The sequence below is a fragment of the Eublepharis macularius genome, chromosome 8 (assembly GCF_028583425.1).
Source record: "Eublepharis macularius isolate TG4126 chromosome 8, MPM_Emac_v1.0, whole genome shotgun sequence".
Taxonomy (NCBI): Eukaryota; Metazoa; Chordata; class Lepidosauria; order Squamata; family Eublepharidae; genus Eublepharis; species Eublepharis macularius.
Genome location: NC_072797.1, coordinates 30636308 through 30649358, shown reverse-complemented (window position 1 = coordinate 30649358; position 13051 = coordinate 30636308). Strand labels below are relative to the sequence as shown.

The 13051-nt window shown below is 38.6% G+C and overlaps 1 protein-coding gene across 1 annotated transcript; it reads right to left on the bottom strand.

Annotated features, from left to right (window-relative positions):
• Nucleotides 1-4470: 4470 nt before the first annotated feature.
• On the bottom strand, nucleotides 4471-12242 carry LOC129334524 (granzyme A-like). Its single transcript, XM_054986681.1, has 5 exons — nucleotides 12182-12242; nucleotides 10581-10719; nucleotides 8559-8700; nucleotides 7426-7698; nucleotides 4471-4707 (listed from the first exon to the last, which is right to left on the bottom strand). Exons 1-5 carry the CDS (start codon nucleotides 12240-12242, stop codon nucleotides 4549-4551), a joined length of 774 nt encoding a protein of 257 aa, XP_054842656.1. The 3' UTR covers nucleotides 4471-4548.
• Nucleotides 12243-13051: the final 809 nt, after the last annotated feature.

Here is a 13051-nt window from a genome sequence, read left to right as displayed (position 1 = left end):
AGCTCTCTGTACTTTATTTATGTAGAGTCCTATTCACAGAAGGGTTACTTGTGCCTAAGTACTAATCTTTGGGATTTTGTGAAATCACTATGCTTTATACAGTCCTTATTTTTGCTTTTCAGGACCCCTGGTTTATATTATATGTTTATATTAGCTGTTGTTGATGTGCAACCTGCATTTTGCATTATTTTAAACAGTAGTAAGTTTCATATTTTTATGGCAACAATAATTTTGTAATGGTAATTCAAGATTCTTGATTACAAGGATCCATATTAAGGAAAGAAATGTTTTTCTGTATCTTCAGGGTACAGTTAAGATTTCTTTCGCTGTGAAATAAGTAGAAAAATCCCCTTCAGTTCTGTAGATTAATCCTTCCTAATCTTTGGGTGGATATCCACAGAAAGTGGCTCTGGCCTGCCTACAATTACAGAGTAGGAGAAGGTTTGTACAGGGTACTGGTATATGGTCTAATTTCTTGTTTAGTCGAGTTGGGCAGTTTTTCCTTAGATTGTGCTCTTTTAATGTGGACTCAAGGACGATATAGCTATTTGAGCCTGGGGGCTATCCTGATCCATGCCCCCTTTTTGCTTACAAGTCGGTTACACAGTTTTCTCATTCCTAGAGAACAGTTGATAGTTTGTGGATTCCAGCGGCTTGTTTCATGTTGATGATAGCTTTAACCTGTGTCCCAATCAGAAATCTAAATTCTGAATAAAATTCAGAGGTAATAAAATTCAGAGGTAATGGTTGTCTTTAAGTAGATATATTTTCAACCGAACCCACTGATGATGAGAAGAAAAAAACGCATATGCAGTTTCATATAGAGTTGCAAAAGTCCCTTGAACAAGCTATGCTTCTGTATGCAGAATATAATTCTCTGGTTGCAATATTTCCAGCAACAGGATTTCTATGGCAAATGAAAAGGAAGGATATGTCTGTAAACTACTGTTGTTGTTTTTTTAACAGAGGTAATATACACTTGCTCCATTGGAGAGTTTAGCATGCATTGTCTTCATACCCTTTTTTCCCTCCAAGAGTGGCACAAGTTGTCTTAGAGCCAAGCTACAAGTGACGCCTGACACAGGTTGGACACTTGTCAGCTTCCCTCAAGTTTTGATGGGAAATGTAGGCATCCTGGTCTTGCAGCTGTAATGGAGAGCCAAGCTGTAAAACCAGGACGCCTACATTTCCCATCAAAACTTGAGGTAAGCTGACAAGTGTCCAACCTGTGTAAGGCATCACTTGTAGCTTGGCTCTTAGGTACATTTCTTGATTAAGAACATACCACATGCCGATAGCTAGCTGTTCGATAATTTTCTCAAGTAGTTTCTACTACAAAGGATAAAAGTGTAAAACCAGTCCTGGTCTGGTCCTAGTCCTGGTCTGAGCTGAGCTGGTCTGAGCTGAAGAGTAGAATTAACCCTGAGCTGAAGAGTAGAATTAACCCTTTCTGGGAACCTGCATGAGGGAACCGCTGACTTCATTAGGAGAAATAAGCCTTGCTTTGGATTTTTCTTTTGTTATATTAATCATATGGTTAATAACCTAATTGCAACTTCTGTTGCAATGTGAAATAAATTTCAGAATATATATTTGAAATAAACAGGCACCATAGTGTAGTATGGTCATGTTATTGTAGAGATGCTGTTTTTTTAAAAAAATGTTTTTTGACTCATTGTCTAACATTATCAGCAGTGGTCAGAGTCAGTTATCCTACATGTAGCTAATCTTTCAGGGTTCCGTTAAACTGTGTCAAATGCAAATGAACACTTAAGGATGTGGCTGTGTTGAGAATATAACTTCTTGCCTTAATGGCATGTATTTTTTTTTTAGCATTTAGTGTACTGTATAGTACTGTGGCTTTGGAATTTGTCATCATTGGCTAATAATTTTACATGTTTTAGTGTACACTAAAATGAGTTCTGGAGCCTTCTTTGTCAAGCTGAAAATGATGTCATTCCTGGTGTGACAAACAAAGTGAAGGCCCCCAAGTGGGGCTATTTTGCTTAAAATCTAGAGCATACCTCCTCACAATTCCCTCATCCCCAAGTTTTCATGTTGAGGGATCTGGCAACCCTACCCATGCACAACTGAAATACAAATATAACTATAGTGAAAAATCTATACATAAGCATCTAGTTTCTAAATATCTAAAAATGACTCAATTCTCAGAAATCGTTTATATGTCATTCTAATCATGGTCGTAACTGGAAGAAACAAAATTCATATAACACCTTTTATTGGGGCCAATCCAAAAGTCACGAAACATTATGCAAGGGGTCGAGTATATCAGAACCCTTCATCAGGCAGTTAAAAAGGAGGAAAGAAACGAATGTTTCAGGTTCATATCTTAAGACCCTGCCCTACAAGCTTTGATGTTAGATACTGATAAGATGACAGTCTGTTTCGATTGCTGTAGATGTTAGATTACACCACTTGCATTCTGGGAAGAAGAAACAAACAATGAATGATAATCTTGAATCAGAATCAACAAGCATTGTTTTACTCAATGAACAAGAATAATTAACCAAGTGTATTCAATTAATTAAACAGCAAACCATGCAAGCTCAGACCGCTTTCATGAAATATTATTTCATGAAAAAAAAAATCTGTGTAGAAAAAAAGTATTCATTTAGCTTTACAATAATTTTTGATTAGGTTTTCCTTCACTTGTAGAGGTTTCTACTTTTGAGAATTCAGTATTGACATGGGGGTTCCTCTGCTTTGTGTACCAATAATGGATTATTCCGCAGCAAAATATTGTCATGGTATACTGAGAAAAAGGCTGTTTGCCATCACCTCAGTGTCTCTCCTGCTCACCGTGGATGAGAAGGAGATGACTACAACAGTGAACAGGAGTGGAGAAATGGGATCTTCTCTCCCTTACAATTCCTTGCGGGTACCCTCTGTTTTTTATGTCCAACTTGACTTCCAATGAAACTGGTGGTAAAATTTACCTTGCCATGAATGAAGTGGCCTTCTAATCAGGCTTTCATCCACCAGAGAAACAATAAAGGAAAAGGTTGAAATTTCCACTCCACACCTTATTGCACATGGTTTTCATGGATGATGGAATCTTTCTAGCAAAAAGCAATGACTATTAAGCCAAGATCTAGAGCTAAAAGAAAGTGAAATGAAAATTGGTGGAAGGAAATTAACAATTTGAGATATGCTGATGACACCATGCTACTGGCAGAAAATAGTGAAGACTTGAAACGACTACTGATGAACGTTAAGGGTAAAAATGCCAAAGCAAGATTACAGCTGAACATCAAGAAGACAAAAAATAATGACCGCTGAGGAATTACACAATTTTAAAGTTGACAATGAGGAAATTAAAATTGTTCACAATTTTCTATTCCTTGGCTCAATCATCAATCAAAAGGGAGACTGCAACGAAGATAACAGAAGAAGACTGAGACTTGGAAGAGTGACTGTGAGGGAGCTAGAGAAGATCCTTAAAGATAAAGATCTCTCCCTGGGAACCAAGATCAAGATAATCCAAACTATGCTATTCCCCATTACTATGTATGGATGTGAAAGTTGGACAGGAAGAAAATGGATTAATTTGAAATGTGGTGCTGGAGGAGAGTTTTGTGGATACCATGGATGGCCAAAAAGACAAATAAGTGGGTACTATATCAAAATCAAGTCGGAATTCTTCCTAGAAGCTAAAATGACAAAACTGAGTCTATTGTACTTTGGTCACACCATAAGACAAGATTCTCTGGAAACATCAATAATGCTAGGGAAAGTGGAAGGCAGTAGGAAAAAAGGAAGACCCAAAATGAAATGGCTTGACTCAATAAAAGAAGTTTGCAGGATCTGAGCAAGTCTATTAATGGTACACACACACATACTAAACCAATGAACTAAATGTTGGAACTGGGCTTGGGACTGAGGCTGAGGACTTAGAGCAGCCTTTAGCTCCTCTGAACTGGTCTTTATACCTCTAACAGGGCACTTCTAAGAGAGCAATCCTAAGCAAGTCTACTCAGGATCTTACTCAGGTCTATTCAGTGGGATTTACTTCCTGGAAACTGTTCTTAGAGGTCCCATGGAATAAAATCTTCTATGTATACCACTTAGGTTATATTTAGTTCCCTATATACTTAGTTTTCCATATACTTAGTTCCCCATATGAGATTCAGAATACTAAATAGGGCTGCAATATTTAATTCATCAACTCCACAATTTAATTGTAAAACAATTTTTTTTCAAAATTTTTTTAATAACTATTTAAAAACGGAGTGGTAGGTCCTCAGGTAAAACATTCCTACAACTATAACACAGCTTCTCATACAGTTAAAGAAAGGTACATCAATATGTAATCTTTAATTCACAACTATAGTTTTAGTAATATGCAATTATATCCATAATTAGAACTCTTAAGATTAATAAATTCCATCAATTATGTGATAGCACTATTACTGATATTCATGATACATTGTTGCATGAATGAATGGGAATTGTAACTGAAAACACTTGGCAACATTAAAGGATGGCCACATCAATAATTATCGGATGATAGAATCGCAAAATGAACTATCAGTCACCCCCTATGGTTTTCTTTATCCACAAGAGATGAGTCTTTGTAAGACGAGTGTAGACACCAGGGTATTGGACTGAGCCACATTTTGATGGTTTACCAAAGGATGTGATGCCTCTTTGTTCACCCTTGCATATCAAGGGACCACCTGAGTCACCCTGGGAAAAGGAAATGAGAGATTTGCCATTACCATTCACATGAGCTGGCACATAGCAACACCAGTTTAAAATTCTGATAATTGCAGTTGCCTTTCCCCCTTTGGGTAAAAATATTGTTATGTGTTGGCAGTTGTTATTTGTTAGGTCACAGAAAAAGCTTGCTATCTAGCTTGACCTAGTTCCAATGGCACTTTATTATCATGATGTCCAGACCCGGGTGCCAGAGGAGCAGGAATCCCTGCCATGTAGAAGGCCTCAGAAAGTTTTTTTTTTAAATCAAATGTCTTCTCCTTTGTCTATCTACCATAAATTAGACTACGTAACAGGATTTTACTACATTATTTGCAAATAATTCCTTTACTTTGATTCTGGCTACTCCCATGCTGGGAGATCCATGATTGGACTTCCCATGCAGTTTTGTTCCATAAATAGCAACCCTGCATACAACATATGTGACATATTTCTCACAATGAAACCAATAGCAACTCCACAAAGAGGTTTGAGTTAGGAAAATGGCAAAGGGGAAAGCATTACTCCTCCCTCCCTATACTAACAAAGCTACTTCATACTCCATTGGTCTATCAAGGACAGTACCATCTACACCGACTGGCAGCATCTCTCCAGGGTCTCACATGAAGTCTTTCATATCACCTACTACCTGATCCTTTTCATTGAAGATGCTGGGGATTGAACCTGGAACATTCACCCTGGGGTGGCTTTGATTCCAACCGAGGCCACCTTTGGCAGCAGTTATGAAAAATGCTTACGAGACCCACCATTCAATCCTATGCAGAGTTACTTCAGTCTAAGCCCATTTATTTCAATTATATAGGACTATACAGGCAATCATGGAGCTCCTAGTTTGGCTCTAGATAATCATAACTGAATATATGCTATACTGAGCACTAAAAATTATTTTAAAAATTAGGAGCCACTCTCATGATAAAGACTGAAGTATCATTTTTCAGCAGTCCTAGCAAGGCCTTTGCATGCAGTATAACTAATAGCTAAAAGAACCCTGAACCAGCAAGAGATTAGGATCTTGCTTTATATGTCAGTTGGGTTGCCCAACCTTTGAAAAGACCATATACTGTGCAATCCTAAGCAGGTAGACTCTTTTAAATCCATTGAAGTCTTCTATGTGTTGTACTGATATACATATCTAATACACATGTATGTTCATTCTCCTCTTTATCAAAAGAATAGAAAACCTTTTCTGGACATTGGGTGTATGTGGTGGTGGTATTTAAAAAAATTGGGAACAGACACTCTATGAAAAGAAAAACAACTTATCAAATAGTGCCATGATTCAAATGCAGTATTTTCCAGAAATAATCCCTTCTTCAGGAGCAGTTACCCCAGGCAAGCCAGATCTAGTCTAGAAGCTAAGCCGTCAGACTTACTAGTAATTGGATGAAAGATCCCCAAAGAAGACCAGATTTCCAGAAGCAGGCAATGGTAAACCACTTCTATTAGTCTCTTGCCTTGAAAACTCCACCGGGGGTCACCATAAGTCATCTATGACTTTCTACTCATAGTTAAAATACAGCTTTAAAACTTACACTTAAAAAAATCCCTGTGTACAATTATTCTATCACAAATAAATCAAGATAAATATCAATATTAAAATACAAAATAAAATCTGTGAGGAACTAAAGCTGATAAATTGCAGGCCTGCATTAAATCATCATACTTTTGAAATAGTGTTCAAAATCACTGCTTGAGGAAAAATGTGTGGGAAAAAATATATTTATTATTTTATTTTATAAAATTTATATCCCACCTTTCTGATCTCACAAGGGCCACAAAGTCAGCTTAATAAACTAAAACATACATAACTATAATCACATTTTTGAACTACACATCATTAAAACAATTAAAACCAGAGCTAAAACACACACAAAGTCCAAAAATTGCAATTAAAACACAGGAAGGAGGGATCACTGGGGGGACACCAAATGAAACAAAAATGTCTTCAGCCACTGGCAGAACCTGCCAACACAAGGAGACATACACGTCTCCCTGGGGAGAGAGTTCTAGAGTTTTGGCGTGCCAGGGTAACCATAGTGGCCAGGAAAGGCTGCTGCTGGCTAATCAGTTGAAGCTGATAAAGGCTCTCACAGCTGCCACCTGCTTATCCAGTAGTAAGCCTGGAGCCAAGAGCATCCCCAGACTACAGACCTGTTCCTTCAAGAGCAGTGCAACCCCATCCAGAATGAATAAAAATTTAAATCCCTGGTCAGACCTTCTGCTTAACAGTGACATTTCCATCGTCTCAAGATTAATCTTTAGCTTGCATCCACTCCAAAATTACTAGCTTTTTAAATACAACTAAATAAAATCCAAATTCAGGTGCTCTAAATGATTTCTTCTAAAAATAAGTTATTTGTTGTCAAACAAGATAGGAGGAATGTGCAGGCAAGTCTCAACCTACTCATGGCGACCCCAATCATGGGGTGTTCAAGGAATGAGAAGAGCAGTGTTGGTTTGCCATTGTCTTCTTCTGCCAGTCTTCTTCTGTTTTCCTTGGTGGTCTCCCACCCAAACCCAATTTCTAGTCATAGCCAACCCTGCTTAGCTTCCAAACTCTGACAAGCTCAGGCTAAACTGGACTATTTGGGCTGCTGGACAGGGCAGAGTCTGTATAAAAGAATATTATGAGTGCAGTGAGCAGAGCATGTAGGTGTGGTTTCTTAGTTGGTTAATAAACTTTCTTACCTTACATGTATCCTTCCTTCCCTTTTTGTCACCGGCACATACCATGTTCATCGTGACAACAGGATTGGAATTGTAGTGTTTCCTGCCATTGCAGAAGCTTCTCTCAAAGATTGTGACATTAACTTCATGCAGCGTATCAGAGGCCCTTTTGTCCTTGTTATGAGTAATGCCCCATCCAGCTACTAGGCACTGTGTGCCTGCTTTGATGTCATTGTAAGTATCAGGAAGCTTAATGGTCTTCACATATTGATTGAGCTTCGCTGTTCCATTAAGCTAAAGGAATAATAAAGCCCAGAAGTGGTTGGAAACAATCATGTGGCAACTGCAGATCTTAAGTTCTTAAGATTTCATGATATGAAACTTTTTTGAAATTTCTTCTCATTTGTCACCAAAAAAGCAAAAATGGGGGAAATCGATAGACCTCAAAACTGTTTACCCTTATCCCCCCCCTGCCCCAAATATCAAAGGGTGTTATCAGTAGAAGGACCTGGCAGTTCTGGATCTTTCCCCAACAATAATTTCTAAGGCTGGGAAAGCTGCTACTCATGTGCAGGAGGACACATCTAGAGTCAGGGGACTGCACTAAGAAGGGGCAAAAAGCAGAGTGGGTGCTTGCAGCAAATGAAGGAGAAGACAATTTTGGGCTGTCCCCTCAATCCATACAGCTATTCATCTTTGGGTCCCACAACCCCTGGAATGGAGTGATGGGGGTACAATCCTTGTACCAACAGATCACTAGATTCAACCCAAACCCAAACGGTTCCAAATGAATGATAACAATGGATAACAATGATTTAGTAAATTGTATCTTATAAAATACTGTTGATTACACTTACAGTGGGCATGTTTAGGATAATTTATGGCAGACTTTATGAAAACAATATCCCCTGAAAGCCTGCCAACTAAACAAGGGAGCTTGGGCAGTTACTGAAATTCATTTTGCTGATACTGTAACTAACTTCTATTTGAGAAACTAGTTCCATTTCAAACAGTTGATTTTGGTGGGAAAATATATTACTCACTTGGCAAGAAGGACAAGTTTCTGACATTTCTTACAATCATACAGAACACAATACAAAACATGGTTTCTAGTAGCATTTGTTTTAAATGCATGTGTCATTTTAAAAATTTACCTGCAGAAGCATAATATCATTGTCATTTGTCTCCCAACTAAAGCATGGGTAAGGTACAAATTTCGCAAGTTTAAAAATCTGCTGACTTTCTTCTTTCTTTGATAATGAATGAGCTCCAAGAATAACTTCAGGATTTGTGCCCCTGAGAAGATAAAATGATACTGATAGCTTAACGGGTAACCAGAGTTTCATTTCTAGCAAGTATTGTACTAATATTGCTGTTCTGAAAAATTCTTCACATTGAACCTTGTTTTGGTCACTGCCTGAGTCAGTTCCTGCCATTTCCACTTAAATAAGCTCATAAGTTGAGAAAGACTTTTTTCCTGCCTGAGATATTAGCAAGCTGCTATCAGAGTAAATACTGAGCAAGAGGGGATTAATGCAGATCCATAAATATAAGGTAACTTCAGCATCTATATTCATCACTTTATATTTATGGAAGGTGGACCTCACCGAGTTTGGCGTAGTTGTTAAGAGTGCAGGACTCTAATCTGGAGAACCGGGTTTGATTCCTCACTCCTCCACTTGAAGTCAGCTGGGTGACCTTGGGTCAGTCACAGCTTTTAGGAGCTCTCTTAGCCCCACCCTCCTCACAGGGTGTTTTGTTGTGGGGATAAAAATAATGACATACTTTGTATACCACTCTCACTGGATGTTAAGTCATCCTGAAGGGCGGTATATAAATTGAATGTTGTTGTTGTTATTGTTATTATTATTCTTATTAACTCCTCCCAGTTTCAAATACTATAAAACACCAATTTCAGTAAGTGACACAAAAGTTTGGAACAAGGATTTTTTGATTGGTGATGGAACTGGAGGAAAACAATATAAAGAAAGGCTACATGGAATTAAAATCAGAAACGAGGATTTGTTTAAAAGGAATTGAGAAAGCACTGAGGTGTAGAGAGCTTATGTGGGCAAGAAAGTGATTCCAAGCACTAAATATGATTAAGGTGTTCACTTAAATGGAACTCCCAGGAGGTGGAAGTGAGGGTCCATGACACTATATTCCTCTAGTGGACTCAATGATGCAGTTGTGTATTGGGTTTTAGTTAAGGCATGTTAACTAAGGCATGCCATCCAAGTTAGAGAACCAATAACTTTTTACTTATCTAAAAAAAATATTTATTACATAAGTTTACAGGAGAGAAATAACTAGTAGTAACTGATCTAACTAGGTAGGATGGCTTTAGACAGAAAGTAGGCCATCTCTCTCAGGAGGAGACACCATGCTCCCTCTCCTGGTGCATGCATGGAAGGAGAGAGAGAGAGGAGGGGGAGAGAAGGGAAGGGAAGAAGTTCTCCTGGCAGGAGGGAGACTGATAGCCGCCTATCTATCTAACTGACTCTATAGCTGTTGCCTTCCTTCTTCTCTGCTGGCAGTCCTAAAGGCCTGAGCAAGAGACCTTGCCAGTCCCTTCTTCTAACATTGTGATGGGCAGAAGATTCCATCCTCTTGTCTTCTCCAGGCAACTCAGACCAATCAGACTCAAAATGCTAAATTGAATGTTAGAGGGAAAACTGAGATGGTTTAACATCCAACTAAGAACTGAAGGGTCAAGAAGGGTGTTTTTTTTTTTTGAGAGAGAGAGGGATTGGAAGGTATCCTGAGATAGGCAGCGAGTCTGATAGGGACATTTCGCATATTGTTTGAGACATGCAGAATTTGGGTACTGTTCTTAAAAACAGTAAAAAAGTTAAAGCTTGTCTGGTTATTGTTTCCAGGTTTAACCCTCCTACCAAATATACAGGGTAATAACAAATAATAAAGCAACTTTTAGACCCAATAACTTGTACTATCTATAATAAGAGAGTGGGAAGAAAATCAGTGTCATGTTTAAAAACCAAATAAAACTTGAATGTGTTTGTTATCCCTGATTCCATTGCCCTCATCATCAATGCTTATAAATTGCAGCAGTACTTAAGGATCCATACATTACGGTGTTGTTAATTTCTAAAGTGCTCTTGGCAAATATCCAGCATAACCTGGCAAACAACAACAAACCAAAAATTCAGACTTACAAATTACAATGGGCGGCTGTTAAAACCCAGCTTTGTTTGACCAAAGTTCCTCCGCAATAGACGTTTCCTTTGATTAGGGCCATAAAAGGTCTTGAATGTGGAATCGATTCTTTCCCTCCAATTATACTCGCACAGTGACCTAAGCCGAAACAAGCCACGCCAATCAGGTTGTACAGATGATGGCAAAGATTAATCTATTAATTGCAGTGCAAAATAATAGAATAACATAAAGGAAGCTCAAATAACCTGTGATCCACTCAGAACTGCTCCCCAGTTTTGCATTTGTAATCCCATTTTTGCAATCCCAGGAAGGTGACAAAATAGATTTAATGATTTCTTCACTGGCTGCCTTACATGACAGATGGGACTGATTTGGCTTAATGGGCCTCATGCTGTACTCCAAAGGATGAATTCATATATACTGAAATCCTGTCCAGAGTTATTCCAATCTAAGCCCACTGAGAGACCAAGAAATTCTGCACAGGATTGCAGTTATATAGAAAAAAACTATATTACTGGATTTTTCCATTGGGTAGTATGATGTTGAAAGTTGAAACATTGCATGATTTGGAGTGCATCAAACATTCTATTTTTGATCTGTCTACTAGTGAATATGTAGTCAGGGGAGCAGGCTACATGTGGCAGAAAGCATTTTTAAAAGTGCCAACTGAGCGTAATGCTTTATGCATCTGATGAAACAGGATCCAGTTCACAAACGTTTGTGCCAGAATAAATATGTAGGTTGTTAAGGTGCCACAAGACTTTTTTGTTATTTGGCTGCAGCAGATCAATGTGGCTACCCCACTGGAATTTGCCTAACTGTGGCCAATCCACAGAAATAGACCATTCTAATCAGACCTGACAAGTCCACTGACATATATTCAATTCTGGGGAAGCTGAGCAGAGCAAAGAAGCAGTATTGAAATGAGGTTTATTTATTTTCTTTTATGAAATTATATCCTGCCTTTCTGCTCTCATTAGGGCCACCAAAAATGGGTAACAAATTAAAACATACTCAATGAAAAGACTTTTAAAAACCATTAAACTCAATCAAGAAAGCCTCATCATTAAAACAATTAAAACCAGAGCTAAAAACATACAAACATACAAACAACAATTTAAAATATTGGAAAGGAAGGAGGGATCACTGTGGAAATGCCAGATGAAGAAAAAAAACCCTTCACTCACAGGCAGAGGATGGTAACAGAATGAGACAGATAAATCTTTCTTGTGAGAGAGTGCGAGAGTTTAGGTGCCACAACCAAGAAGGCTCTCTCCTAGATTGCCACCTGCCTAATCTTAGAAAGTGTGGACATTTTGTGTTGTTCCTAAACCACATAAGGCTTAAAAGGTCAGCACCAACACCTTGAATTGTACCCAGAGACAACTTAGGAGCCCATGTAGGTAGGCCAAGATTGATGGCAGGGCACACACCACAGTGGACAGGCCTTTCTGCCCATAAAAGGCCACAGCAGGCTAACCAGGCTGAAACTGGTAAAAGGTACTGTAGACCATAGAAAGGATAGACCCATTTCATAAGGCTGCAACTTACAGCACTCATGGGAAGACTAAAAGTTCAGATACAACTTAATAGCACTTACCTTTGGGAATCCCCAAAAGAGACATGGCAGTGGAGAAATACAAGACAAAGAAAAGCTCCATTGCGTCCGCTCTGGTTTTTTGCCCAGTTCAGAATCTACTAATATATATTGAGACAATATAAAGGAAGTGGGCTTTGGTTTCTTGTGCTATGTGCGTTCTTTTTGAAACGGAAAGATGAAACACCCCCAGTGTGGCCTTGGGCTTTCTAGAGAAAAGTGTCATTTCTAGGCACTGGAGTGTGCCTCTTCTATAACTGACTAAGTTAGCTGGCATATGTTAGCAGGGTAGATGCTGTTTACATGGTCTGCTATATATTAATATTTCCTGTCACATCTGTATATTTGATCTTGTCATGAACAACTGAAGTGACAAGTACAGTTAGAGGAAGGAACTTTTTGGGTGGGTAATAATTTCCTGCTGAGTCAGAAGAAAGCTTGAGTTAAATAGACAGGGAAGGTGGTATAGGTATAGATCTATGGAAAGAAGCATAATTAGAGATACAAGTATAGGTTGACTGGGTTAAGGTGTAATAAATTCGGGGGCACTGTGGCTCAACAGCTAATAAATTTGGATGCGCAGTTCCTTAGGAGGAGATGCCAGTGTTCACACATGCTACCTTGATCAGCATTAACAAGAAACAGGTTAAAGGGAGGGTTTGGGTGCAGCAGACTGAGGAGACAAACACAGAGATATCATAAAAATGATAAAATTAGAGTAACACATGCACCCTGGTTTTTGGTTTCATTTTGTAAATCCATTGATCTCTGCCAGATGTGCTGCGGTTGGATGGGGCTAGCCCTGCTTCCAGTAGGGGAAAAAAAGACACAAATGATGGAGCCAACTAGTGTTTGTAGTACATGCTGTAATCT

Excerpts from the sequence above, each read along its gene's own strand:
- LOC129334524 (XM_054986681.1), bottom strand. The coding sequence starts at position 12,242 with ATGGAGCTTTTCTTTGTCTTGTATTTCTCCACTGCCATGTCTCTTTTG. Across the intron at positions 8,701-10,580 it reads ACAGCCGCCCATTGTAATTT|GGGCACAAATCCTGAAGTTA; the intron begins GTAAGTCTGAAT and ends TTATCTTCTCAG. Across the intron at positions 7,699-8,558 it reads ATGATATTATGCTTCTGCAG|CTTAATGGAACAGCGAAGCT; the intron begins GTAAATTTTTAA and ends TTATTCCTTTAG.